This window comes from Strongylocentrotus purpuratus, unplaced genomic scaffold, assembly GCF_000002235.5.
Source record: "Strongylocentrotus purpuratus isolate Spur 01 unplaced genomic scaffold, Spur_5.0 spur5_contig_838, whole genome shotgun sequence".
Lineage (NCBI taxonomy): Eukaryota > Metazoa > Echinodermata > Echinoidea > Camarodonta > Strongylocentrotidae > Strongylocentrotus > Strongylocentrotus purpuratus.
This window is the reverse complement of record NW_022145544.1, coordinates 903,541-920,424: the sequence shown is the minus strand read 5'-3', so window position 1 is coordinate 920,424 and position 16,884 is coordinate 903,541. Positions and strand designations below refer to the sequence as shown.

Here is a 16,884-nt window from a genome sequence, read left to right as displayed (position 1 = left end):
TCGCGTCCATACCATTGTCTCTTCAGAGCGATGTCTGAAAACGTAAACACCTTTCATACTCATCGAGCCCCTCATTTTTGATTGATGGAAACCGTGTAATCTTCCACAATTTCTTTCAGATGGATCTCCGATCAAAGGGGCATAACTAACAAATGGATCCCACCCTGGCGTACATAATTCACCTGCCGATATTTATTGGACCAATTTTTGGTCGGGTCATGATTCTGTCAATTCTATTTGCGATGTGACATGGCAGCCATTAGACGCGCATGACCACGAGTCCGCAAGCAAAACCCTCTAAATCATTCCAATTGGGTTATTTTCCTATGCCGGTAGGCAATAAACGACAGTGGCGTAGCTACGGGGGCAGGGGCACTTCCCCTAGAACAGTTTGTGGAAAAATACAAATAAAGAGAAAGCGAGGGAAGGGAGAGGGAAAAGAAAGAGAAACAAAGACGCCTGGACAACCTCCTGCATCTCCCCTTATCAGTAACCACATTCATTTTCCATGTAAGACCGGTGCCCCCAATTGTTCCAGGGCTCCCTTCAAGGGCGTCATTGATAGAAGAAATTACAATTTATTATCCAAACGTGCGTGACGGACATGTGCGCTCTTTAAGAAGCCACCATTAATGATATGAGTAGTGTTATTATTATTAGTTGTAGTAGAAGAAGGAGTAGTAGTAGAAGGAGTAGTAGTAATAGTAGAAGTAGTAGTAGTAGTAGTTGTAGTAGTAGTACGTTAATATGTGCAAGTTTTAAATGTCTCGGGATATTAATAGATAAACATTTATTATGGCATGAACAAGTTGATTCTGTAAGTAAAAAAATATTTGCCGCTCTTGCGATGTTAAAAAGAATTCGACCTTTTGTAGAAAATGATACTCTAAAATTATTATATACATGCCTCATTCAATCACAGATGGATTACTGCTGTGGGGTATGGGGAGATCGTTTTAATATACATGTAGATCGAATTACTAAACTACAAAAGAGGGCAGCCCGTCTGATCCTTAGGTGTAATATTTATAGCCCAACTAAGGAAATGTTCTCAAGTCTGAACTGGATACCTTTCAGATATCGAATAACTTATTTCCGTTATATATTTGTTTATAAATGCTGTCAAGGCCTTTCTCCTGATTACTACTCAAATTATTTCCAAGAGTTAAGTAGAAAACATGATATAAATACGAGGCAAGCCGCCAGACACGATCTTGTCGTTCCCAAATGCCGCACTGAGTACTGCAAACACTCTTTATATTATCTATGTCCAAATTTGTGGAATAATTTGCCGGTTATTATACGGGAGTTGCCCTCTTTGGTACCTTTCAAATTTAATCTTAAACAATATCTCAAGTCATTGGACGTATAAGGGATTCTATGGCACCTAGTTACTCACCAATAGTCTATTTCATATTTGTTTAAATATCTTTATTTTCTGTTACTCGGTATTGTACTTTAAATATTTGATTATTCTATATTGCAAACATTCACCTTGATATATTTCAATGTTTTTACATTCTCTTTTTAAACTATTTACTTGGCATTATTGTGTATGTACTTTGAATGATTTTATTTGAACATATTGTGTTGCATTCATGTATGTTTGTTTTTAGGGGCCCCATGGGAGACCAACTGATGTTGAATGGGCTACCCCGTACGAATAAATAAATACAAAATAAATATCCGAAAAGTAAAGGAGGTATTGGGTTCCGTCGGATGATGGGTAGAATCAAAATTTATAAGGACAGATTTTTGTGATATATAGCTATTTTGTATTCCGGAGAAGACTGGAGCAAAATAAAGAAAACCGGTCAACAAAACTATAATAATTATAATCATATCCTGATCATGCGCGTGGATTCACTTTCTTTAGAACGATAGAAGGAAAAAAGATGACCATTGAATTTGTAATGATGCATGCTCATAATACGGACGAGAAGCATAAATAGAAATTGAGTTTCCCGAATTCGAAAATCCAATGTTTAGTGAGTTTATTCCTATAAATCGGGATACTAAGTGTGTCACGTTTCTTATCAGTTCGATTTCCTGTTCTAAGAAGAGCACATTATTGTATAACGCTGGAAGCGTCGAAATCTCGTGAAAAGGTCAATAATCACGTGTAATACGTCACAGCATATGTTGCTTTGTCTTTTACTTGTGGAACAGGCGTAGTTTGCATTCACGGTTCAATTCAACATTTCATTACTCAACCTAAGCCGAAGTTGTCACGGTTTTATGAAATGCTATGTTAATGAAAGCACAATATCCATGTTTTTGTTTTGACCATATTAACCTAGTTCTCACCTGGGTTCAGAATGCTTGACGTATCCATTTGCCGGGGATAGTATCAATTTTGTCAATATATTGTAATTATTTTTGCATTTATTAAGTGCTTCTATATATCAAAAGCACATTAAAACAATCTGTATTTAAATGGCTTCTCACTCACCAGGTTTACCTATATTATTTGATTTATAAAACTCTTATATATCTCTACAATTTAGTTTAAGTTAAACATGCATCGTGAGGTATACTTTCTGAAAGATGGAAACTAAAAGTATTAAACCGGTCAAACATAGCCAATTTCAAATAACCACAATTCTGTATTTTGTCAAGTGGACCAAATGCAAATTTGCACATAATTTACAAGACAATGCTGTTAATTATTGTGCATGACCTTGAATGTCTGAGCAAGGTATTTTCGAAAATATATGTTTATTTTTTATATTACTAATCAATATTTGCCCATATTCATGGTCTTGAAGATGAACACTCTGTGCGAGGTATCCATGAACATGTTCACCAACTTTCTCCATGGAATTCTAATTTCATTAAGCTTATACAGTAGTAAAGGAAAACAATTCAACAATATTTCCCTTCTTCAAAATATTATTCCGTCATTTTAGAGTAACAAGTCATCATTTAACAGGTAGAAAACGGTGTACGATACTTACGTACGTACGTATATGCAACGTATACAACTAAAGTGCGTTGCACTGTGTAGATAGTACTACTATCTACACAGTGCAACGCACTTTCACTGAAAATAGTAGTACTATCTACACAGTGTAACGAACTTTTCTTCTCCCATCAATGATGGGCGAACTATCTTTCATCACGTGAATACTTTTGACCAATCGTAGAGAAAGATTATTAGTATGTGGAATATATTAAAAACTATTGACCTGTTTACCTTCATAATCATCTGTTGCCATTCGGGTGTCAGTTGCATGAAGAGAGAATCCAACCGACATGTTGTCGATTTTGCAAAATCAAACGCACTCGTCTCAGTCTGCATAAAAGAGCAAGAAATCATACATAAAGATATATTTGATTGCCAGTACCAACCGTAAATTATTTCATTTTCATCATTAGAACATTTAAATACAAATGGCGTATTTGTAAATTGCCAATTACTATGCCAACAAACCTTCCGATATTGTATTGAACAAGTATTTTGTATGAGGATTAAATCAAAGAAACAAAATATCACTGGAATAGCATGTGACTAAAGTGCTTAATTGACTAACTCCTTTCTTGACATTATTATATTGAGCATAGCGTTAGGTTGAAATGTATGGTAACTGTAATGCCCGTTTCATCATGCCGATTGCATCGTTAATAACCCGGTGTAGACAATTAATGCTATTAATTCAATGCAAGTGCCACATCGCAAGTAACAGTACATTTGAAAATATGCCTAGACCTCAATAATGTACACTTATTTTGCCCTGGGTTATATAATTTTTTATTCAATTAGCGATACACTTGAAATGTCATCTTACATTGTTCCTTGACAGTCACAGAAGTGACCAAAGTACAACGTATGTGGTTACGTGAAATGTACCCAATTGTTTCTATCTAACAGTTTCTACTCCTTTAGTAATATAATATGTCAAAATGTGAAATGAAAAATTTAATATTACATCTCTAACGCATATCAGAGTCAAATACACCGATGAAAGCTATTTTGATCACCAAGGCGGATGTTAAAAGTTTTACCCGTGCAATCATACTTATTGATTTAATGATTTTTTTCCCCTCCCTCTCTACATTCATGCATGGAAACCTGTACAATAAAGAACATCGCAGGCGAATGCGTCAATTCAATTTCACTGTACAAGCTTAACATCATTGCTTATTTGCGAAAAAATTGGAAAATACTTTATTGATTGTGATCTTTGTTTAATTAACCTCATACGATAACAAAGGAAAACTTATTATTTGGTTACATTATTTTTCGAAAACGTACCAAGAGAAAATGACAAGAACTCCCAAATCAAGCTGTATTGGTACAATCGTTACTTTATACGTTATGGCGTATGACTATACAGATAAACCTGTCTATAGAGGCCATCGACAGAAAAAAGAGAAAGTGGCCACTGTAGACTAGTGACCTTTCTAAACAGGTTTTACAATTCTTAATTGTTGATAGAGAGGCGGTATTTCGGACAGGTTTGATTCACCCTCTCTCTTATAGTATAAATCACACACAAACACACGCTTACAAGGGCACGCACACTTTGCACACCCATTCACGTACGCAATTAGTTCTATCGAGAAAAGAAATTTGACAAGGAGAACGTTAAAGCAGTGGACTGTCTTGCTTTTTACAATCTCTGAGGGCTAATTAAGGAGAAAAATCTTTTCACTAAAGTGGCGAGGAGAGAAATACGTGTTAGAATGTTCAGCGAGGTGGAAACCACGCAAGACATTTATCATGTTTGCAAGCGACATCAGCGAGCTTTGATATTATTGATGCGTAAAATTTGCGTTGACCTCCAAAGATGTTTTATGTAAACGTATACGTGTGAGTTACAGAAGACGGGGATTGTGCATTGGCAAGAAGTATATTGCTTTACATGGATTCATTTTCTATTCTTTTTCTGCGCCTTGAGCATTTGACTGTCAAGTGGATTTGGCGCCTTTTAAATCTCATGTATTATTATTATTATTTTGTGGAGTTATTTATTGTAAACAACCAATTTTTATGTAAGACATCATTTGTAATTGTCTTATTGTTTAAAAAGTGATATCTTGTATCAATTCTTTTGTCACAATATGACATACGTATCAGTGTGCACAGTGAGGTCTATTGAAAGTGTGGTTTATAAAAGTATACTCTGTACTCGCCGCAGAATGATTAAATAACACTCCTCACGCAAGGAAAGGTAGACAAAATATATATTTCAGAACTACCGCAGGTACATAATGACTCCACAGCGACACCACATTACTAATGGGGGAAATACACTATTCGTTTGATTGATATGATCCTTTACACTTGTATTGATGATGATTTCAACCATTTAAACAATGAAGTAATACTGACATGCCATTCCTGAATATACATTCCAAAGTAGGCCCTAAATTGTCTGTTTAGAATGGAAAAATAACGTTGATGGTGCAAATCAAAGTAGTTTATGTAGCGCAGTTATATTAATAGCAGATGCAACTTATATTGAACGTCCGAGATATTCATAATAAGTAATAGTCATTCATCATGAGGTGAAGGGTATGCTGGTGAAATGCAATTTCTGTTAAGTGTTGTGTTCCAAAAATATATTTTTCTCGTGTGGCATACATTAATATAAATTATTTTATAAATGGAAACACAGTTTTACGTAATCGTTCGTGAGTTATATCGTTATGAGCACTCCAAGGTACTCAGGCGATACCAACTAACACGGATATTCGAAAGGGACTTTGGACGAAGCGGAGACTATTTTCTTTACCTGGTGTATGATTAATCTTCTATTAATTAAGCCTTTCTTTTCGCTAGAAATTGGCAGACTCTGTAAGCAATAAAAGAAGTGATAATGCGTATATCGTGACATAGTCGAAGTAGGTTTCATATAGGATTCCTCCAAGTACACGGGATTTGTTGTCCCCTTGAGTTGATAAATTGTGATTTAACGGTTATCCGGTTTGCTCCACACCACTTCAAGTGTGAAGTGCAGTGGAGATGGGTAAATTTGACTTTTCCCCTATTCCTCTTTGAATCGACTTTATTAATAAACGCAAGGATATTTTCAGCTCAATGTACCGTTATAATCCAGTCGAGTTTTTCCCAGAATGACAGCCCGTCACAAAAATAAAGTTATGGAGATTTACAACTTATGCATGTTGCAATATTCCGAAATATGCTTGAGTAAAAATCAACATGAGTCAATTTTTATCACTAAATTCCTTGCGTGATTTATTGTGAAAGAGTAACTAACAAATATTTTTAAAGGATTTGCAATGAAAAGACACTTTTGGCTAATAAAAGCAACGTAAGAAAGATGGATATAAAAGTATTCAATGAAAAGACTTTTAGCTACCAAAATGCATTCGCTTTATCTGAGAGCGGTAGATGCAATGAATTCATAAGTAACTCCATTTGTCCTTGAGCTTGGATCCATGGAATGATTGAAATGCCATACATATATGCATTCATATTATTAGTAGGCATATGGCCTCTCCATGCAAGCAGAATCAAAGAAAGATCGTGGATCGGTAGCTTACAAATCTAGCAATGGTATTTGCAAGCAAATTATGCATGTCTTATTGGGCAGTCTCTTGTCACTCCATCTCAAATACTGAAAGGAAATTTGATTGAAAGAAAATAATTATGCCTTGTTTTGGTTGAAAACGTTGCCAGCGAATACGAAATCTAGAGCTTTGAAGAGACATCGAGAGTTCTTGAATTGTCAGAAGAGAATGAGTCCTGCACAGCCTTGCACAGTGTCCATTGATGTTTTAAGGGCTATAAATCGTTGTGAATAAAAGATATCTATCAAAAGTATTTACGAGCTGAGTTCTGAGCAAAGACAGATTATTAAACAAAAAGCAATCAAGATCATAATGCCTATGAGTAAAACGTGTAGTTCCACAAGGGTGTATCTTAGTTCTGTGCTATTCAGAGCGATGTTCGTATATTCTATTCTTTGCTACTTGCCAACGTAGTTCATTCACTGAATTGTTCGGAATGATTTCTACTACCTCTCAAAATACAAATTACCCGCGGCCTCCCAGAAGGCAAGTTTACCTTCAATGTGACCAGTTCACTGGCCTCGAGTGCTAGAGGTTCTACCCCACCTGATGGTTTTGTTTTCTTTTTCGTCACGATACTGTACACCTTAGCTCATCGGTAAAAGCCGCAGGTGTGCTGTAAGTGAATCGTTGCGCATCGACCAACCCAGCCGGCAAGAGTGACGATCAAAATACTCCTCTATTGATTAACCCGGGTGAGGTAAGAATCGCACTTGGTATCCTATTTTTTTAAGGGTAGCACAAAGTGCTCGAAATCCTACTTTACTCTTTATTCGATGAGATATTCCCCTAATTACGACGGAAGAGTTAAATGAATGGTAGGATAAACAATAAAATACTACGCAAGAAGGAATTAGACATGTTGTCTTTATGTAAGTTTTGTAACATTTAATTTTCAGTATGAAAGTTTCAACTATGTAAATTAATTTTCATACTGAGCGTTGGATATTCCTTTAATTTTTCCAATTGTTAAATATTTAGGGATATTTCAACGCACATAATAAACACTTGTATTACTTTGTTGTCTTTGTTAAATTAACACTTTAATGAATGTGTTTTATTCAAATTGACAAGATTATAATCTTTATTTCAAAAAAGTGTGGAGCAAATTAAAATAGTCTAGATCCTTTTCGAAATATCTTTGTATTAGTCGTGGCAAAAGACCATGCGTAGAATAATAATACTAATTGACGCTTTATTTTTTTAATCAAACTGCATGTTATCGCAAGACGGATAATTATAATAATAATAATAGTGGATTCTTGTATAGCACTCATATATGTCAGACTTGACACTCCTGGCGCTTCGATAATTCTCCTGTTCGTGATGTTATTGTTTGTCAAAATGTCACATGGATTATTGATATCCTTATTATGATTTCATATGTTAAGGCCATCACATTCTCCGTATTCAATCTAACACAGAGGTGACAAATATAAATATGAATGGAACTCCCGTCGCGAGGTTTAATAGAGTATAGGTATCGAATGATTGATTCCGCATCCTTTGAACCTGTTAGAATGTACACATTCTTTACGAAATCATTACATTGAGCTCATTGCCACTCTGTCAATTCCTTTCAAGAGTGGTTGCAAGTAATGAGAAGACAGCGCTACCTCACTTAAGAGGCAGCTTATATGCTTGAACGGCATTTCCTTGAAGGCTTGCTTTCTTCTCGGAGTGCTTCTTCGCTCGCCTTCGTTTCCTCTCCTCGGCACGCTCAGGTAGCACATGAAAGACACATTCGTTTAACAAACATGGCAAGCTGTATTACTGATTGAGTTTCTTTTTAAAGCAACCTTGAGGACTTTTGTCTCGTCTACCATCACCTGTTTCCTACCTGCTTCGAAACGATTGTCGGCTCTGTCAGAATCCATCGAATTAAAGAATGATAATATAACCCTGCCACGCTGACACACTCAACCTCTTTTTCTTTCTGTACCCAGAGCATAGCTAAGGTCTAAGGAGTTGGCGGGCTGGGGAGGCAAACACTAGAAGACGTTTAGCCTTGAGAAAGAAACGTTATATGTTTGACTTGGCGGGCATCATTGAGGGATGTAATCAAAGATTGGATGCATGTCACCGGGTTGGCATTGGTATCACCACCGTCTCGGATGACTGAGATGGGGGGGGGGGGGGGGGGACCAACTTCCCAAAACATAGAAGCTTACAGAACCAATCAGCGCAGGGAGATGCTAATGATTGGAAACAAATCCTACGAATTCACCGGTTTTATTTTCCATGAGTAGGGATTGTATGAGATTAATGCCACACCTCTTTATAATGTTCGATAATGTACATAGGGGTGGTAGAGGCGAATCATTCGTTTCGAATGACTGAGATGGGGGGGGGGGACCAACTTCCCAAAACATAGAAGCTTATAGAACCAATCAGCGCAGAGAGATGCTAATGATTGGAAACGGAACCTACGAATTCACCGGTTTTTATTATCCATGAGTAGGGATCGTATGAGATTGCCACACCTCTTTCTAATGTTTGATTATGTTCATAGCGGTGGTAGAGACAAGTTCGGCGATGTCTTTTCATGACCGTGGGGGAGGGGGTAGGGAAGAAACGGGAGATTTTCCACAATATTTACTTTTATATTTTGAAGGGTGTTATGCGAGGGAGCGTAGCGACCGAGTGAGAAGATTTTTGCATTTTTATTAGTCTAAACGCTGCACTCATGGGCCCTCCAGAGCCTAAAAGTGTGTTGCATTCTTTTGTCAATATTTGGTTAACACTTTTGGGGGGGGGGCACTTTTTCAAATTTTCCGGGGGGACAATCCCCCCTAAAACATTGAGGGGGACGTGTCCCCCCCCCCCTTTCCCCCGGTATCGCCACCCCTGGGTAGAAGCAAATTATTCATTTCAGTTCACGTACTCTAGTCATCCATTCACACACAAGCATGATTGCATTTACCAAGTCGATAAGGACCTCTTCAAGCTCTCGGCAAAGCAGACACCAACATGAAATATATCTCGATCAAATAAACATACAAGCAGCATTTTTATCACCTTATCGTGTTTCAGTCATATGAGATATTTTTGCCAAATGTCATGCAATAATGAAGTTGATTCTCTTACGTTTTTCCTCCTATTTGTTTCGCAACTGTCATCTATTCGTTCTCAGAGCCCAGGGTTATACCAGAAAGGTGTTAAACAGTAATTTAACCACACACAATATAACAGGGTCAAGTGACATTTTTAAAAATCTATGGTAAACTATCGTGTCAGATACAGAAATGTGATTCATGAACCTGCAAATAGGTTTTACCAACCCAGTGATGGCTACGAGGAAACGTATCGCTTACTTTTAGTATTTCCATTTCTTTAAATGTGTTGCCACCACCTTTGAAAAAAATTGACATGATGTATTAATTTTCACTAAGACAACTATTTTGTTTATCATCTGTAGAATAAACAGTGTAAATACAAATTGTTTAGCAAGATGGGGGATAAATAGATCGAGCGTTATGGTATGGTTATTACAAAGCTGATAGAAAGTGTTTTTAATCCCTACTCACCTTTTGCGAGTCATCTGGCACATTAAAATCAAAGACTTCTTCTCCAGCTGATTCTGTTTGTGTCCTTTTACCCACTGTTGAATGAAATAGAAAGAGAAAACATCCATTAACGCCCATCCTATGACTTTTGAGTATTATGCGAATGAAAATTTCGAACAAAGACATGATGACAAAACATATTGAAATGTAATTAGTGATAACAAATTGATTACAGACAAAAATTGACAAATGTTTATGGTTCTTTAAGTAAGTAGCAGTCATTTAAAATGTACAAAAAATGGGATTAAATCTGAGTTATTATTTCATCACCTCTCCGAGAGCGCATAATTCAATATTTGCATGATAATATCAATGTTCGGGTTGGATTGGGTCATGACTATTATTATTCCCTTCCTTTACGTCATATCATTTAATATTTTACAAGCTACGATAGAAGTCATTAGTTTAAATATGGAAAGTCTTAGAATTAGGATATATATATATATATATATATATATATATATATATATGTGTGTGTGTGTGTGTGTCTACAAGATTGTGGGGGCAAATGAAAAAGTGTCACATATAATGTGAAAGTTCAGCTGCGAAATGTGGGAAATAGATTTATTGCTTTATATCAATATCATGAATTTCTTAAGTTTTATTGTATATTATTCAAAAGAAATGTGTTGGTGACGAAACCGTTCTGTGCGCTTGCAAAGATGGTACAAAAGCAATATCTATTCCAATACCATCAATCACCATAAAGTATTGATTGTGCGTTTGGCTATACCATGACGCAATACCCTTCTCTCGATAATTCAACAATCTTTATATGACGTATATTCTTGAGCCAAGGGACAGGTTAACAGAACTGAGTAAATATGTCTCTTCAAAGTGCGATAACCCTTTTCCATGTATTTTCGTTCTGTCTTACTTCCCACTCTTTTTCTTTCTTTCTCTCTCTCTCTCTCTCTCTCCTTCTTGATCACACGGAAAATATCAAGAAGTGATCTTACACGACCTTTTTCTAGTAGCTAAGCTTTCAAAAACAATTATAAATTACCTTTCATACTTTTAAATGAAATTCACCCGAAAGCTTTGTCATATTTATAGCCACTCCTTCCCCTCCCCCTCCTCCCCCTCCTGGTAGAATAATTCACAAGTACGAGGAAATACTTTCATGTACATCTTGGCATTTATCATTTCTGCATTTCTGCAGGTGCTAATACATTTCTATATTTTTCGAAAAACCAAATCATGATCTCTTTTCTTGACTTTATTGATTTGTTATTTCCTCTATGACACCATTCATCCCCCTGTCGTCATCCTCTAAAACTAATTTCGCATTTATGGCGGCCCCCTTTGCAGGGTGGCAGGGTACGTCGTTAACACAGATTGATACGTATGGTGTTGGAAGTGTCTATTGTTAATGCCTGCAAAGTACTCTAGGGCAGGTGAGGGGAGCTTTATGACAACAGGGCGCAGATTTTACAGTTCACCATGAATATTTCAACTAAAATATTGGCCGCCAAAAGGTATTTTATTAATTAACGATCTCAATTTTAAAGGATATACAAACCAGGTGATGTAAATGGGTACGTGGCAGGTTATAATTCCTTCAAATGCTAGATCGATGTAATGGCAGCCATGCTAAAGCCAGGGTGACAATCGGGAGTGCTATAGGAGTGCCAAGTCTGACAGATAAAATTAGCGCTATACAAGAACCCAATATTATTATTATTAATATCTGAAACTTAGAGATGAATGAGCTCGAGAAAAAAAATCCACTTGCATCAGAGATAGAAGATAGGTTAGAAGCCAATAATAATATTAACAAATAATAATAATGATAAAATTTGCTGCAGAGTACAAATGGACCTTACAAAATCACCCCCAAAACACAACAAGAGAATATCTTCAAATTTTAACAATGAATCAGTGAACAAAGGCTTCTGTCACTGATCTGTTATTCAATATTTATCTTGTCTGAGAGTTTAAGTACTCTAAACTATGTTTTTGTAAACATGCGTCAAAGGAATTTTAATCTGAGACGGGAATATCACGTCATATACCGTGTTTATTTTTTTGGATTGGGTATGTTCTGTTGAAACACAAATTAAAGTGTCAATAGTTTACAATCAATGTGAACAAAAATGATGAAGAATACTGCTCTGTGCATTACTTCCGGCAGATTGGGTAAGATATAATACGTTATTCAAAGGCATAGGACACACTAAGACCTTTCCGGTCAATTTACAATTACAAACACTACAACGCACCCTAAAAAGATATCGGATAGGAACTAATTTTTCATGATATATATCTGTAAAAACGGAAACTTTAAGCTGTGGACAATTCATTTAAAGAAAAAAACTCCAACTTGATTCTTCCAAACGAGGTGAAATAACAATCAATCCATGAAAATGAAAGTATTCGACGGCCAAAGAAAGAATAATTTGTAGAAAGTGGCCCTGACAAGCCGTAGGCCACCAGAATCCATTGATAAGCACTTCTGGATAACTGCAATACATACGAACTGCTTTTAATCCGGCCTTTATCTAGAAAAAGGGCGGGAAACCTTATGCCCGCAAAGCATACCGTGCATGCGCACAAATGAGTCCCTTTGGGGGTTAGACCGTCCATGGTTAGACGACGACCAGTGGTCGGCGAGCGTTTCCCAACAAGTAAGGCTTACCGAATTTTGATGCCAGAAATTAAGCCATTTGACAGTTGTTGAAACAAGTGATTGGTTAGAGTGACATGCAATAATAATTGTCTGTTTATATTGCTCAATAAAATACAACAAGGGCGAATCATAGACTGTGTGAGAGGAAATTTTACAGTTGCTTTAAATCAGCTGTCTATCTCCTGGTTCCACACTTAAATTGGTTTATTTACTGAAAGCTCACGTAAGATTTAACCTAAACCTGTTTATATTTCATGGTCCCTTTCCAGGTTCATGTATCCAGGAATTGGATAAAGCACCACGTTTATCATGACAACACACTCTTTCCCATATACTGATACACACTAGAGGTGCATTATTATCAAGAACACTAAGTCTCGTTTGATAATTCTTTAAGATGAATTTAACAGTACCGGTACACATGGTGCATGTGATAAAGATTTGATTGCAGAATTGTTAAAGTCATGAATAAATCCCGAAGCAGCCTATTCATGTTCTCTTGATAGCAAATACATCTATATATTCATGAATTGATTCGGAGTCATTTTGTGTATCTATACTGGGCAAGTAACTCTTAAAAGTTTCTTTTCATAAATAATTTCCAATGTTAACCGATGACTTAAGGAAGTAGGCTGGGCTATCTCACTTTTCCGAAAAATCTGCTCGTTTTTTTCTTTCTCTCTGCACAGGGACATATTTGTGAAATGCGCCATAAAAGGTTGGTATATCATTATTAAGATTATGTATTTTATGGAAAACTCAAAGACTTGTATATATTAACAAACATCTTTTTCGATACCGCAACAATGTATTATGAACATAAGGAAAACTTTCTGATTTTGGCCCAACTCTTCTCCCCTCCTATACCCGATTGGTCATATCGTGTTGATTCGTGACACGACCTCAATTAGATGAAACAATTCACATGCATTTCATTTCAATTGTAATCATTAAAGAACACGGTAGACTGGGCGATGGAGTCAGGCCTCCATGTAAAGTAACATTTAGACATAAAGCCTATTTCGAGTCTGAAGAGCAAGGCACAGATTGTAGCGGCATTCATTTCACCTCTAAACCAATGTCGTCTTGATTACTGAAGTAACCAAAGAGCACTTAAACTTAAACGGTTTGATCAGATACATGGCCTTGCAACTTGGAGCTTTTTCACCATGATTAGGGTTTTAATCATTATCCTTTCACTAATGGACTTCCTATTTTAATAGATATCTCCCCAAATCTTGTGGGTTGGTGAAACGAAGCGCAGTTGGCCACGGACCCGACTTGATAGCGTTGCACTTTAGGACAATTAGTTCATTAATTTCCCACTTGTTTGTGGTACTTTTTTTGGATGTACTCATGGTGACCAGCTACTGGAGTACGGTGGGGATGGAGAAACATGGCGCCAATTTAAATGTTAACTTAGATGCGCATTCTTGCACGGTCTTGACACATGATTCTTTTATTTTTCTTTCTAACTCTCCTAATCCATTTTGATTAAAAAAATCCTCCTACCCATGTAAATGTATTCGAATTCTTAAAATCCTCATGACTCTGTAATTAATTAGTCTTTCTGCACGATTCAAGCATTATAATCACACATGAATCCAGGAGGAAAAGTAATTGGTATCATTACCAAAGATTATTTTGTATCAAAGTAGTCGTTCTGTTTTGGCTGTAGTATACACTTTCAACTTGTGAGTCACGTGATAAGTGTGGCTTCGCTGTTTACAGATAACCTCAAATCCCATGCTTAGAATTAAGATCAGTTAGAAACAGAAATACAAATTTAGCTCTCTTTTTTTCCAGAGGAAACCTCACACCCACGATTAGCAGTGTCCTTTTTTAAGTATCTGAAGTATTTTTAAAGTAACTCCTCGTGATTATTTTAACTGACTTGTAATCATGTATTTCACCCCAGAAACGCACTTCTTTGTTTGGCTGAGATTTCGCCCGTGACAAGCTAGTTCTTTATCGCCTCTGGCAGCTCGTCACAGAACGGACATGATCTCACATACATTTTATTGCGACTAGCAGTCGTTGAGCCATCGCTCAAAGCGTGACTTCGAAGTGAAAGCAGGGAGACGAAGAGAGAGACCTCATCGTAAAATGCACGAAACTCTGATTTTCGTCCGAGAATCGACTCGAAACACGTTCCAGTAATGAGCGCACGAAAATGATAAATCTTCTTTACTCTTTCAATATAGGATGGCTTTTGCAACTTCAACTGCACTGTCAATAAAGAAGAGAGTTCATTATCAATCCCAAAACATTCTGTAACCTAGATGTTACTAATTATGAAGCATTGAAGTAATTGGATATATATAAATAAACCTCACTTGGACTTTTGTCTGACATATTATAATACTTTCTTTAATCTATAATATACAAATAATACCGCCGAGGGTGTTTGGACTGTTTTGAAGGTACCGAGTGTGAGTAGTTTTACTAATGCCCGGACAAAATGCTGTGTATTATTTTTTTTTTAATATTATGTTTTATTTGTTATAAAATGATGTTTTATAACATGATTTTACTAATGACCGGTCATTAGAATTGGATAATGACCGGTCATTATCCAAATTACGCGTTAGGCAAATAAAATGCCTGGTCACATGTACGCTTTCAGCAAGTCATTTGATTAGGACCCATGTCATCATCTTATAATATATGATATTAAAAGGACCACTCTAATGTGTTGAATGGTAACGCCACTCGACGGATTGATGTGCATACCACAATTTAATCCCCTAAAATAGATGCCCTAGTAAAGCTATCCCTGAATCATCAAATAAAAATCAAACAAAACACGAGTCGTTAGTATGTTCGTATCTACCTCTGATAAGCACTTCCGTCTACGATCTACCACTCTTAGCCCGACCTCGTGTGATATCCGGTATCGTCAACCTTCATCAACGCCCTGTTCTTTCTTTTTTTTGCAATTCCTCGTCCATTTTATCCCCTTTATTTCCTTATTTTCTTATTTTCGATGACGTCGTCGTCGTGTCTTATCCGTTGCATCGCGGGCTTCCGTCCCAAATGGGAAGATAGTTAGGATAGAGCACGGCTGAATCGCATCAATACGGAACGGGTGCGGACGGGGCACGGAGAAGATAGATGGTGTTATGCGATGGTATCAAAATCTTTTCGACGTTTTATCCGTCTTGCCACGTATCCCGTCAAAACTGGAACGGGGTGAGGGATTCGACAGAGACTGCCTCCTGTCCAAACTGTAGTTCAAGTCGGTTACTTTACTTCGTCTCTCACGGTTTATAATGTTATAACTAGGGTGGCGATTCTCGAGGTGTGGTCACATTGCCACCCTCCCACACACAGTTCCTGACTTCCATACATAAGTGCTTCTTTGAATTACTAAAAAGTGCCCCTGATTTTAGATGTAATAGGTTAAGTACCCTTTAAAGGTCATGTAACACCCTTTTATATTGGAATAAGTGCACTTTTTAGCATATTGAAAGTGCGCGTTTATGCTTTTAAAAAGTTTATATCACGACCCTGAAAATTTGGAAGGAAATTCCAAGGGTATGGGGTAATATTAACTTTCCGTGAACAGAATGATGTGCCTTAATCTATTGCAGAGTTGGTAGATAAAAAAAATCTAATGCTTGATACATATCTCACAAAATTAAAATTTTGAAAAGGAATTCATAAGCAGCAAAATTAATAATGCTTGGAAATGATTGAGCCAACTTCGCTAATGCCCTTCCTCTACAGGTGAGTTTAGAGAAAGATTTTTATGAGATGCATCATAAACATTAATATATATCATTTTGATAATAGCTACGATGCTATAGAGTTCTGTGCTGTATTATATATTATAGGGCCTTATGAATGAAAAGAATAAGATTAACTGTAACAGGAAATGTGTCTTTCTATATAACCATATGAAGAAGAAAAAAATGTGGGAGTAACCACTCCAACCACCAAATCTGTGGCTTTGCTTCTCAACTTGCATAGGTATCACATGCAAGTTTCTATTTTAGCTTCAATATCGTTGCAATTTGAATATCCTAATCACCCACTTATTCGTGCGTTATTGAATGCTTATACTAACATTATTACATTAAGTAATGCAGAATAAACACATGGGACATTCATGCCATTGATAGTTTCACATGGCCTCTTAAAGCTCTCTTA

The 16,884-nt window shown here is 36.6% G+C and overlaps 1 protein-coding gene across 1 annotated transcript in view; it reads right to left on the bottom strand.

The window, feature by feature from the left end:
- Positions 1-16,884, bottom strand: part of LOC105445241 — a 45,792-nt gene that overhangs the window by 16,764 nt on the left and 12,144 nt on the right. The window contains exons 2-3 of the mRNA XM_011680527.2: positions 10,065-10,138; positions 3,197-3,295 (exon numbers count right to left, since the gene is read on the bottom strand). Coding sequence (XP_011678829.2) covers positions 3,197-3,295; positions 10,065-10,138 — 173 coding nt within the window. The remainder of the gene's footprint in view (positions 1-3,196; positions 3,296-10,064; positions 10,139-16,884) is intronic.